Source organism: Macrobrachium nipponense, chromosome 1, assembly GCF_015104395.2.
Source record: "Macrobrachium nipponense isolate FS-2020 chromosome 1, ASM1510439v2, whole genome shotgun sequence".
Classification (NCBI taxonomy): Eukaryota; Metazoa; Arthropoda; class Malacostraca; order Decapoda; family Palaemonidae; genus Macrobrachium; species Macrobrachium nipponense.
In genome coordinates, this window is record NC_087200.1 from 173864815 (window position 1) to 173878825 (window position 14011).

The 14011-nt window shown below is 37.1% G+C and overlaps 1 protein-coding gene across 1 annotated transcript in view; it reads right to left on the reverse strand.

Moving 5' to 3' along the window:
- Nucleotides 1-9763: 9763 nt before the first annotated feature.
- The window catches only part of LOC135219858 (protein disulfide-isomerase A6 homolog), a 48532-nt gene continuing 44284 nt past the window's right edge, over nucleotides 9764-14011 (reverse strand). The window contains exon 2 of the mRNA XM_064256976.1: nucleotides 9764-11359. Coding sequence (XP_064113046.1) covers nucleotides 10071-11359 — 1289 coding nt within the window. The 3' untranslated portion in view covers nucleotides 9764-10070. The remainder of the gene's footprint in view (nucleotides 11360-14011) is intronic.

Here is a 14011-nt window from a genome sequence, read left to right on the forward strand (position 1 = left end):
AGGAGAGTAGGGGACATTGATCCACAGAACATTTTGTTCTTGGAGTCAGACAAAAGAGAATCTACACTTTGCCAGAATGATTCAGCAGTTAAGAAATTGTCTACATTTCTCAGGGAATCAAATATCAAAGTAATGACAATGAACGTGGCTATAACCTTCTTCAGGACAAGGCTTGGCAGCTGCCACAATAACAACCACTAAGTCAGCTCTGAAAAAGATTTTTCTTCTCGGGTTTGGTATAAATCTAACTGAGTCTTATTTCACCTCAATCCCAAGGGCATGTGCACGCCTGCGGCCCATTCACAGGCCGTCGTCAGTGTCATGGTTTCTTAACGATGTTTTCAGGTTAGCCTCGGAAACAGACTTCAAATGTGATTACCAAACCCTTTTGCGCAAGACACTTTTTATTGAGTCTGGCTTCAGGTGCCAGGATATCGGAGCTGTCATCTTATCTAGAGACCAAGGGCATATAGAGTTCCTTTCCTCGGGTGACGTGTTGCTTTCGCCAAATAAAGAATTTCTGGCTAAGAATGAAGACCCTTTGGTAAGGTGGTCCCGGGACATGGAAGATTGTTCCGCTTCCGCAGGATCCATCTTTATGTCCTGTTAAAACTCTTAAGGACTATTTATCTAGAACATCTACCTATTCCGAAGGCCCCCTTTTCACTAGGAACGGTGGTGGTACCAATCTCTAAAGGGCATTAGGCAGCAGATTTTGTATTTTATCAAGAAAGCCAGCCAAGGGTCATTTCCCAAGGTGCATGACATTCAGGCTATAGCAACTTCTGTAAACTTCTTCAAATTTATGAACTTTGATGATCTGAAGAAGTATACTGGTTGGAAGTCGCCCTCGGTTTTCAAAAAGCATTACCTTAAGTCTTTGGAGGATCTTAAATATCATGCCATAGCTGTAGGGAGACCAGTGTCTCCTGCAACAACATCAATATAGTGCTGTCCTTGTGTCATATGAATCTTTTCCTTTATGCCAGCCTCATTAACATTCTACCTACCTCAGCAAATGGCTTTGTTATTAGAATTGGTGTATTATGTTACATTTATACAAATTATGTGGTAATTATTTTATTATGTGGGTATTTTGTTGCCACATGTTATTGCTATGTGGTGTATTTTATAAAAAATAAATTATATTTTTCCAATTCTAGACTGTTTTTTGGTTTCTTTAACCCTATTTAGTTCAAATTAATATTGTATTTCATTTCAGAGGGATGTAGCTTGGTGTTTCTCTGGTACAATTTCACGGAGCGACACGGCTGAGCCCAGAAAAGGGAATTTAACGTAAGAAAAATCTATTTCTGGGCGAGGAAGCCGTGTCGCCCAGTGAAATTCCCCCCTGGTTTCCCCCCCTCCCCCCCCTTGCTGTGCACCAAGCTTCAATGCTATCGATAAGTATGATGTCACAGGCGCCTTCAACGGGGTAGCTAGGTGTGACCTATGGGTCGGCTCCCCGTATTTAGGGTCTTTTGATGAGGAAAAGGCTAATTGGAGGGGTTGCTGTGGTAGTGTTTAACCCTCGCCCCAGTTTTATACCGACACCTTTTATATAGGTGAGCGAGTCGGAGGCATCTGACATGTCCAATTTAGCAGTTCTCTGGTATTATAGCAATATTTTACTAGAAATAGTGCTAAAGGAGACATATTTCACTAGGCGACACAGCTTCCTCGCCCAGAAATAGATTTTTCCTACGTCAAAATCCCTTTGTTTGCCTTGGCAATTAATTATGTACATCATAGCACAATTACCAAGTGGAGTTAAAAATAGCTTATACATTGATGACTGCCATATACTACATGAGTAGCTCCCTGAGATATGCCCAAAGCCATCAAAACTACCATCACACATATAAGTACAGTAAATGGGCAAATTTAGTTGGATTTCGTTTTTCAACCAATAAAACAAAAGCCATTGTTTTTCTATAAAGACAACTGGATTTTGTGCAAATGTTAAGTACTTAGAAATAATGTTTGATCAACATTTAAACTGGGAAGCATACATAAAGTGGAAAGTACACATGAAGTATATTAAAGCTAATGGCATAAAAGCCCTTGCCCTATTAAAGAAACTATCTCACTCTACATGGGGAGCAGGATGTGACACCTACATAGGACATCAGTTTTATCTATAATAGACTACTGCTGTCCTTTACGTATATTCTTCAGCATCTGAAGCAACATTAAAAACTTAATGCATTGCATCAAAAAGGAATATGCTTATGAACTGGTGCATTTAGATCATCCCCAACAAATTCCCTTTCAGCAGAAGCAAGCATTCTACCTTTGAGACATCACTGCAACTTGATAACACTATGTAGAGGCCTTTCCCTACAAGCAGGATCATCATCATCTGCAGCTACCTGCTTCCCGAATTGTAATCCTAGGATTGAACATCATGGTGCTGGCTCCTTCCAAAAGAGCCAAATATACTTGATGAACTCATATAACACCAATTTTCCCTCCAACAATAGAAGACCCACCACCTTGGACTCTGAAATGAATAAAAACATGCACCACTTTGTCTTATCTTCTTAAACGAAATATGACTAATACAGAGATGTACCACCAACATGCCCTAGAGCACATCTGAAGAAAGGGAAACCAGTTCGTGATATATACAGTTGGCTCAAAAACAATACTGGAATAGGAGCTTCAGATTTCTTGAATAATAAATTAATCGAAGTAGGCCTTCCTTTAATATCATCTTTGTTCACTGCAGAACTCTCAGCGATACGAGCAGCACTTGACATAACATCTGAAAGGCAAGCAATCTCTTAAATAATTTTCAGTGAAAAATTCACCTACTTCTCCAATCTGGACTGTCAATAAAAATCTGTTGGATTCTGGCTCATGTAGGAAATGAAGGGAATGAATATGCAGATTCAGCAGCTAAACAAGCATGCACCATTACCCCAACAATTTCATATGGCCCCGTATCAGACTGGATAGCTTCTGTCAAATCTCTGTTATATCAAGATTGCCAAACAGATTGGTCCTTAGTACCAGTATCAAACAAGATGAAAAATATAAAATCTGAGGTATACCCATGGGTTTCATCGTCACAAAAAGCAAGATCTAAAGAAGTAATATTAGCAAGACTCCACATAGGTCATACAAGATTTTCTCATGGTCATCTAATGACAACCCCACATTCTGACCCAATGAAATGAAACGGATGCCAAGTTCCCATGACTGACCAGCAATTACTCGTTTAATGCCCAAATTGGAGTCAGCAGAGGCGCTTTTTTTTTTCGAGACCCAACAATGTCAAGAATTCTTGCTGAGGGCAGAGATTTCTCACTTAACAAAATTATTATGTTCCTAAGTAAAGTTGGTTTTTTTAATAAAGTCTAGTTTTTATTATTATTTTTTCCTCAGTTTAATTCCTGGGAACCAGCCTGAGAAGAGCCTTTTTTAGGCTCAGAGGTCTAGTTAAAACTGATCCTTTATCCTATCCTATCCTATTCACCAACTGACGGTGGAACTAGGCACAGCAATATATGTTCATAATAGTATCGCCTTTGAACTTTTAAAACATACCATCACTATCATATCAGATAACAGCTATCAAATTATATATGCCAGGTAAAACTATGATCACAATTTGTAGCTTATACAACCAAAAAAATTTGAATTTGAATTTCAGTGATCTACCAGCATTAATTAATAATCTAATGAATCCCTACTTATACTAGATTTTAAAGCTCAAAGTTCCCTTTGGGATAATCACCCTACTGACACATCAGGAACAAACAGAGAAATATGTATTGGAACATAACTGATGCTGCTTAAATGAAAGTGATGTGCCAACTTACTTCTCCAATACCCACTTAACCTTTTCTTCAGCAGATCTCTCGCTGTGCTCAGTCGACTCAGCTGACAGACTTGAGTGGAATGTTCTGGATGACTTCCCCATAGTCCTTAATTATTTAAATATTAATTTAATATTGCCACCTGTCAAATATAATATCCAAAAAATTCTACCAATAAAAGCATAACTAAAACAAGGCCACATCCAACAAAATCCCCTGTCCCATGGTGGACTGCAACCTTATCAACTTTAAGTAAAACAAAACACGTACCAAGTCGAAATATCAGCAGCCTTAAGACATGGCTAAAAGCCCTTAACAAATTGCCCAATAACACAAGTAAGATAATAGTCCACAACATTGCAATCAAATATATTAAGCCATTTTATAATAAATAAAATGCCAATTCCAAAAACTTGTAATATCTGAGAAAATATCATTATGAAAATTTTATCAAGCTTGTCAACAAATACATCAATGAAAAATATTTGGCGAAAAATAAGGAAAATTAACAGAAAATATATAATTTGAAATTATACAAAGACTAGTCTCCATTGCCAAATCATATTTACTAAAATTCTATAACAACATCTGGATGAAACATGTTTTTCCAAATAAATGGAAACATGCCATCATTATCCTAATAAAAAAACCTGAGAAGCTTCAAGTAATCCATCCAATTATAGACCTAGGTATATCTTTGACAAGCTATGTAAAATACGTACTAGGAAAAATGGTTAATTCACTACTAAGATACATCATAACAAAAATTTCAATTCTGATACCAACACAATCAGGATTAATAGCTGGCTGATCAACCCTTGATCCACTACCCTGTCTAGAGATCACATCAAAAAAGGATTTGATCAGAAAAAATTATGTGGCAATATTTTTTGACAGAAAAAGCATACTATACAACATGGAGATGATAATATGCAAAAACTTCACTCTGAAGGAATAAGAAGCCATTTACCAATTTAAAAAAAAAAATTCTATCAGATAGAACCTTCCAAATTCAAACAGTAAATTCTTATTCAAATGTTTATGAATTACAAGAAGGAATCCCCCAAGGCAGTGTCTTAAGCTGTACTCTATTTGCTTTAGCAATCAATGATATTACAATAAATTTACCAAGAGTTAAAAACAGCTTGTATGTTTGATGACTTTGCCATATATTATACAAGTAGCATGCTAACACATGCCCAAAGAATCCTCAAAGCAGCTATCACAAATGTTACCAACTGAACAAATTCGTTAGGATTCCAATTAAAAAAAAATGCAAATATTTTCTATAAAGATAAAAGGTAGTTAAAACACCAAACAATTAAGCTGTAGTATCTGTATAATACATCAATTAAATTCTGCACAAATGTGAAATACCTAGGAATGGTGTTTGATCAGCACCTGAACTGGAAAGCACACCTCCAATATATAAAGCAAAAGGCATAAAAACCCTTGCCTTGTTGAAATAACTATCACATACCAAATGGGGAACTGGACGTAACACCATGCTTATGTTATACAAAGCAACAGTACCATCTATAATAGATTATAGTTACCCAATTCATCTGCCTCGGAAGCAACATTAAAAACACTGGATACATTACATCACGAAGGAATACATCTATGCACGGGAGCATTTCGATCATCCCCAATAAACTCCCTGTCAGCAGAAGCAGGTATATTACCCCTAAAAACATCACCGCAACTTAATAACTATGCGTAGGAGCCTTTACCTCCAAGCAGGAACATCTCCTGCTGCTACCTGCTTTCTGAATTATAACAAAAGATTTGAAAAACCATAGTGCTAGCTCTTTCCCACAAAGAACCAAATATTTAATGAATTTAAATATTACACCAATTTTCCATCCATCCAACAATAGAACACCCACCACCTTGGACTTAGAAGAGTAAAAATATGTACTGCTCTCCCATATCTTTTAAAAAGAAATATAGCAAGCACAGAGATGTACCGCCAACGTGTTAGAACACATAAGAAGAAAAGTAAATCAACTTATGACCTATACAGATGGATCAAAAACAACACTGAAGTAGGAGCTTCAGCATTCTCAAAAGATAAATTTGTTAAAATAAGTCTTCCCCCAATTTCATCAGTATACAGTGCAGAACTCACAGCCATAAGAATAGCAGTAAACAATATTTGAGAAGAGAGCAATTTCCAACATAATTTTCAGTGACTAATGAAGTGCTATTGATGATGCTATAAACAAGTACATAAAAGTCTCCAAATTACCTTGTCCAAGAAATCCAAATAAAAATACATCAACTTATTCAATCAGGACTATTCACAAAAATATGTGCGATTCCAGCACGTGGGAACTGAAGGAAATGAAAAAGCAGATACGGCTGTCATATTAGCTTGCACTATTCCATCAACAAAAACACATGCCCCTGTATCAGACTGAGTACTTTCTATCAAGCATTTATTATATCAAGACAGGCAAACAGATTGGACACCAGTGCCAACTACGAACAAGCTGAGAAATACAAAAAGTTCACTCACGGATGTCATCATCTCAGGGGGGGGAAAAAAAAAAAAAAAAAAAAAAAAAAAAAAAAAAAAAAAAAAAAAAAAAAAAAAAAAAAGGAGATAAAGTGTTGACAAGACTATGTAGTATAAGCTATACTAGATTTTCAAATTTTCACTTTATGTCAAATCCACATTCAGCCCCAATGAAATGTAATACATACCAAACACCAATGACTCTCCAACACTTATTTGTCAGTTGTCCAATTTGGATCCATCAAAGAAGCTTATATTTTCGAAAACCAACATTAAAAGGCATTCTTGCTGAAAGCAAAGAATTTCTATCTAAATCTGATAAAATCATAATGTTCCTAAGTAAAACCCATTTTCTAAATACTTAAATTTTTTTACAGGATTAACTCCTGAAAACCAGCCCAAGAGGAGCTTTTATTAGGCTTGGGTCTGGATAAACTAATCCTATATATAATAATAATATTGCCCCAACGATTTCATATGCTCCTGTATCAGACTGGATAGCATGTCAAATCTCTTAATATATCAAGATTGGCAAACAGATTGGTCTTGGTACCAATATCAAATAAGCTGAAAAATGTAAAATTTTAGGTGTACCCATGTTTTTCATGGTCTCAACAAGCAAGATATAAAGAACTAATCTTAGCAAGACTCCACATAGGTCATAGTACTAGATGCAAGACTCCACATAGATCATAGTACTAGATTTTCTCATTGTCATCTAATCACAACCTCACAAACTGATTAATGAAATATACTAGATGCCAAGTTCCCATGACCGTCTGGCACTTACTCGTTGAATGCTAAAATTGGCTTCAGCAGAGATGCATTTATTTTCGAGATCCAACAATGTCAGGAATTCTTGCTCAAGGAAGGGATTTCTCACTTAACAAAATTATCATGTTCCTAAGCAAATAGTTTCTTTTTTTTTTGTTTTTTTTCTTCAGTTTAATTCCTGAGAACCAGCCTGAGAAGCGCCTTTTTTAGGCTCAGAGGTCTTTTAACTAATCTTTCATCCTATCCTATCCAATAGAGAAGAGTTTTGGTCCTGTGCAAGGGACTCCCCTTTGTTCCAGGTACCTCTGTCTGCAAAGGCAAGAAGTGACCTTCTGTGGTGGTTGGCTGACAAATACTTTACTACAGGAGTGCCTCTTCATTCTCCTCCCCCAAAAATTCTCCAGATGTCAGGAGTCTGTAGTCTTACAGACAAGCAGCTGCATATCAATGTTCTGGAGATGAATGCAGCCTTCCTGGCACTTCACGAGTTTCAAGAAACAGTATCAGGGCACTCCATAGTTCAGATGTCTGACAACAATACAGTGGTCACTTGTGTAAACAAGAGCGGAGGTCAGGCCACCAATGACGGGACATTTTCTCATAGGCCAAAGGCCCAGTGCTGGGACCTATGAGGTCATTCAGTGCTGAAACATGATATTGACAGTAAAAAGTTTGAACGGTGTAACATGAGGAAAATCTTGCAATTGCACAAAAAATCAACTGTTAGAGGGTAGAAAGTAAGAGGTTAGTAAGAGATTATGAATGGAGATACAGTAAAAGGAATGCAAGGGGCTGCAGAACACTCCTAGACCATCAGCAAACCAAACCCAACCAATAATGGGTCAGGTAATGAAAGCCAATGGTTTGTGCGATCCTTAAGGATTGCGGTGGGAAGAGTTGAAGCAATTGACTGTTCCTTTGGTAGTTTGACCATAGAAGAGCAAGAACACCTCAAACTCATTGTCACCTATAAACCAGGAAAACCAGGAGTGAAGGAAATGCACGAGGGATTGGTGCACTATTGCTCAGAGAGAGAGAGAGAGAGAGAGAGAGAGAGAGAGAGAGAGAGAATGGCACTGTGTCAACCCTGCTCAGGAAATCAATTGCTGATGGTCACTGAAACTCCGAGCCTTACCCTGAAGGGAAAGGCACACACAAAGGAGCTCAATGACATATTTCCAAAGAATATACAAAGGAAGGCTGTTTGTTTGTATGGTGTTTTTATGTTGCATGGAACCAGTGGTTATTCAGCAACGGGACCAACAGCTTTACGCGACTTCCGAACCACGTCGAGAGTGAACTTCTATCACCAGAAATACACATCTCTCACTCCTCAATGGAATGGCCGAGAATTGAACCCGCGACCACCGAGTTGGGACGCTAATACCATACCAATCATGCCACCGAGGTGCTCAAAGGAAGGCTGTGATTACATGATTACCCTAAATAAGGTAAACCCAGACAACCAAGGATCACCGGCATTGTTAAGAGGGGATTGGCACATATCGGCACCAAAATTCCAGTTATCATCATTGCTGGACAAGTGCCATAAAACTGGATTACTGATAACCAGGAACTGTCTCTTATTTATATGAGAAAAAACAATTTCTTGCAAGAAGGCTTAGTTGACCAGTGTGTTCTAAAAATATAATATGCAACAAAAGCACAAAGTCAACAAGCAAAGGAAAAGGAATACGTACTCAAAGTTGAGCACTAAAAATTCAAACAGCAAAAGTCAGGCAGACTCAAGAAAGACGTCTGGACCCGATGGCCGCTGAAAGCCAAGTGGAGTGCATACCAAGAGGTGTGCAAGGCTTCCCTTGCCTGTCAATAGTTGACTACTTTATCAAAAGGTTTAAATAGCCATTTCAGCTCATTCACAATCCAAGCTCCTATGTAAACAAAGGTTTGCATTTGTGTACGAACAAAAATTCTCTTGCACAGTAAGTTAAATTTACATTCCAAAAAAAATATGAAGCTGATGTAAATAATGTGTTGGATCTTTGCTAATGTTAGATATGAGGGAAATGAGGAGTTGATAAAGCAAAGCTGCAATTGCAACAACCAAATCAAAATCATCCCAGTCTACGACTACTTAACATCTCTAAAACCCATCTTGTTTAATAAGCTATGAAATACTGATCCTGTTATAGCTAGAAATTAAAGCAGATCAAACCCTTTAATAAACACAGAACTCATTTGATCAACTACATCTTCATATAATTTGTGAGGATGTAGGCCCCAATGATTAGTTACCAAATGTAAAAATAAAAGAATATTATGCAGTAATTCAGTAGTACAGTGTACAAGCAAGGAAAAAAACACCATAATACAAAAAAAATTTATTTTTTCCAAAGTTCAAAATATTAAACAAAAGTACACTTGTGCATAGGTCAAACAACTGCAATATAAAAAATGTCACCAGCATGTCATACAAGCCCACACCACTTGGTTCCTTTTTTTTTTTAAAGCTAACCACTATAAACATATGGCAGCAGTCAATACAAATGCAAAAATGTAGAAAATTCTGTCAAAGTAAAACTGAATCAGCTGTGACTATTGTTGTAAAACTGAATCAGCTGTGACTATTGTTCCAAGTTCAGGTACAAAATTTTTTACAAGAAAATGCAGAATGATAAATACAACTTTTTTTGTATGATGTTCAGCATATAATTGTACTGGATTGCCACACGTATACCTCCTAACAAAACCAGTACTGCAGTTGTTCACCATTTATGATAGACAATGTTGCTGTTCACCGCAGTAAAATAGCAGAGGTTTATCAACAAATCATTAGTCTTTCTCAACATGAGAAACTTAATATCTGCTCCAGCAATGCAGTTAACTGCACTCCAGTACCACTACTCAGTAATATTACTATTTTTTGCAAGGCTACATCTACATCAATGAACTCTATATCAGTAACCCTAAATCATATAATTTAAATACTTTTATAACTCCGAATGACCATCTAGGTCATCTAAATCAACATCTGAAAGATCAATATCTTCCTCCTCAGGGAGGGCTCCATCCTTGCCATCCCATGACTCTACTTTACTGACAGATGGTAACTGTGCTCCTCGGACTGGGGCAGTTCGACCTCTGCCGTAAGATATGTCACGGAGGAATTCATTTATTCCATCCTCACTGAATGATCCCTTCAGGAGAGCAAACTGCATCTTTTTAGCATTAAGAGCTGCAAGAGCTGGATAACCAAAACCGCCAATGTCTAATGCCTGCTCAAGATCAGACTGTGCAACTGCTTCTGACCATACCCAGCCCCACATTTTCTGCTTGTATTTATCACCTAATTTTGTAAGCATACTGATGTAATTATTCCGACACTCACTTTGGCAGTCTAAAATATGCGGTAAAACAGCAATAATACATATTTGATGCTTCTTGCATGCTTCGTCTAAAACCTTTTCATCTGTCAGCTGCACAATCTCTGGTGGCTCAATATTGACTGCAGCTCTGTCATTACCAAAGGCAACAATATCTGAAGCAGTACGTCCCCCTTCATAATCTTCTACATCTCCCTTATAGAAGAACTTTATGGTTGGGTAACCCTGAACGCCATAGCGGCTGGCCATAACCTGGTGAACTGTGGCATCTAAGGCACCAAGTTTAACTTTACCTTTCAATTCTGTAGCAGCCTTCTGCCAGTGAGGAGCTAAATTTTTACAGTGGCCACACCATGGGGCAAAGAACTCGACAAGCCACATGTCATCAGACTTAAGGACAAGCTTTTCAAAATTACTATCAGTCAGCTCAATCACATCATCATCACTTCCACCTCCACCTCCACCACCACTGCTTCCTCCACTGCTGCCTCTCTTACCAGATAGTTGAGCATTCACTTTATCTCGAGCAGTCTTCAATGCAGCCTCTACAATACTTTGTGCATTTCGCTGTCCATTGTAGTCTTCTGGTTTATTTTTATCTAAACCAAATATCTTGATAGTAGGGAAACCACGCACCCCATATTGACCACCCAAACTCCTGTGATCATCAGCATTTACTGCTCCTACTTTGACTACACCTTTGAGAGCCTGAGCAGCCTTCTGATATTCTGGAACCAACTGCTGACAGTGACCACACCATGGGGCGTAAAATTCCACAACCCAAACAGCGTCACCGTTGATTACTTCTTTTTGGAAATTGGAAGGTGTGAGATCTATGACACCACTAGACGATGAATATAATGCAGACGCTCCACCCAGTAAAACTGCGTAGATCACTGTAAAGAAACAACAATTTTCATGATAAAATTAATTTTTTGGATATTTACCTACTCTTAAAAGTTAGCTTACATCTACACGCTATTAGGTGCGATCAGCATTTAAAAAAATACAAAATAATACTTGACTAACCAGTTAGGACTGTCTGTAATCACCTATTTCCCACATGGTGGCATTGGAATGATTACATTCTTGTCAGACTTCTTCATGACCACCCACTAAGATGTGGCTGGGTTTCCACTAACAGTAGATAATTTTATCAAGAAAATTTTCATGATTTGGAATGAATCTTATCTACTGTTAAAGTTAGCTGACTGCCACATTGAATGAGGATGGTGGTTAGTGTAGCCAGAGAAACAATGTTCAGCCAAGCAAACTATAGGCTAATTAATGAGGAAAAAAAAAAAAAAAAAAAAAAAGAGCTTAACATTCCTCCCTGTTGTGTGATCCTTAAGCCTCTTCCACACAAGGGGCAAATGCACACCGCGCAGACAGTTCCCAACTATACGAGTGGATGGCAATCACAAGTGTGGTCCAAGTCATAGGTTTGCCTGCCTGTGACTACTGCCTCCCTTAGACTGTTTGATCTTGTAACAGTTGAAAAGAGAGAATTACAGGGAAATCAGAGTGCCCGTCGTGTCTTTGCCCCTTGTGTGGAAGGGGCTTTACTGGCAAGAACTGTCACCAGATGTTGGAACCACAACAGGCAGACTTTGTCAGAAGATCCATTCGAGGGAAAAAGAACTTGTCTAGTAGAATACTAGCGACTCCTGTGTGCGAGTTGAAAGCCCATAACTGATAGTCTAAACTAAAGACAACTAACCACCTTCATATACTGAAAGTTTGCTCCTATATACCAATGTGTACCATAATACTCCCAAATTCAATACTAAAGGGATTTCCTAATAACTAGCAATAAGACAGAAAGCAAGGGTACTTTCAAATCAAATTTGGTTCAGCAGAAAGCATCTCCACTGCAACGATAGGACTAAGGGCTTTACACCTCATACTAAATTTTTACACTTTGCAAACGAGTCCACAAAAGTCACATCTTCTATAGTGAAAAGTTTTAAAAGAAATAAAAGTGCTTACAGTATATACAGAAGCCATGAAGGTATGAAAAAAATGGTAAAGGCTCAAGAATCAACTCCATGTGCGTTGACTTAAGCATCCTTGGGCATAATGTTTGGTTTCCTAACACCACAGATAAATACTCACCTCCTCTTAAATGTTTATATCTGTCCTGGTAAACCATTAAGAATTCTAATTGGACATAAGACAGCCACTTCAGCACTGCCTACCAAAGTTAAAGCAGTCACCAATCTGGAAAGGGCTTTCAGTATATCTTCTCTCTAAGCAACGAAAGAAGAGAGAGGTTGCCACTATAGGCCAATAAAAATTTATGAAGATCCAGGCATTTAGTGCATACATATAAGCATTTTATGCATTTAAGTGATTCCATGGATGACAAGTATATGTATATATGTATATATGTATATATAATATAATAATATATATATATATATATATATATATATATATATATATATATATATATATATATATATATAATATAAATTCAAAATCAAGCAACCGTACATTTTGCCAATAAGGAAAATGGCCACTACTTGAAATTAGAAATAAACTTTTTTCCCAGACTAATAATTCAATTATACTTTAAGTTGGTGCTTCATTTTTGCATGAAATACTATAGTTTATAGCATATGCTTTATAATAATCCCATAGAAATGGAGGCAGGCTGTCTACATTAAATAAAATTGATGCATTTGAAATGTAATAGAAAAAATAAATGCATTATTATTTTAAATCAATATGTTTCCTTATTCCTAGCTGCTGATCGTCAACACATATTAGCTATCCTAATATAAAATAAAACCCTTATTTATACAAAAATAATAACAGGCAACATAATTAGAATGTTTAATGAAAACTGATACATTTGGAGTAAAGTATGAAAAATTATACATCTGGAGTAAAGTATGAAAAATAAGTACATTTTCATTTTAAATAATATCAATTGCCAATGTTTTACCTTAATCCTAGATGCTGATCTTTAACACCTGTAATATTATCAATGCTAATACAGTATACAAAGAGTTTTCATACAAAAATAATAACAAAACTTGTAGCTGTAAACAAACAATACATACCAATAAAATAACAGAGAACATGCTGCTGTAAACAATACCAGAGGCGGCCTGTTGCTACACATTAAAATAATCCTCCTCCTCATCATCATTATTTACTCTGATATATCAGACTTTAGTGTTTGCACAATTACTACACTCTCCAACACATATACAGTGAACTGTACTGATTTCACAGATATCAGTATCCTTATGTACGATAAATTGAGAAAAATGTGACTTTGGTGAATTTCTCATTCCTCCATCATCTATAAAGAGAAGGCACAATTGCTGACAGCTCATAGGAAAAGGTTGCCTCTGTGGGTTGACCTTGACTGTAGTATATAGCCAGATGTGTCTGATATAACTCAGTGCTTGATATGAACAAATCCTCACCTGCCACTTTCACAGGTTTCTGCATTAACCTTGAAATTTTGAGCTTTGTTTTTTCTTTTCATGGTTACTTGCAAAATGGTCATTCTGTTTCATGCATAATGTCCATGA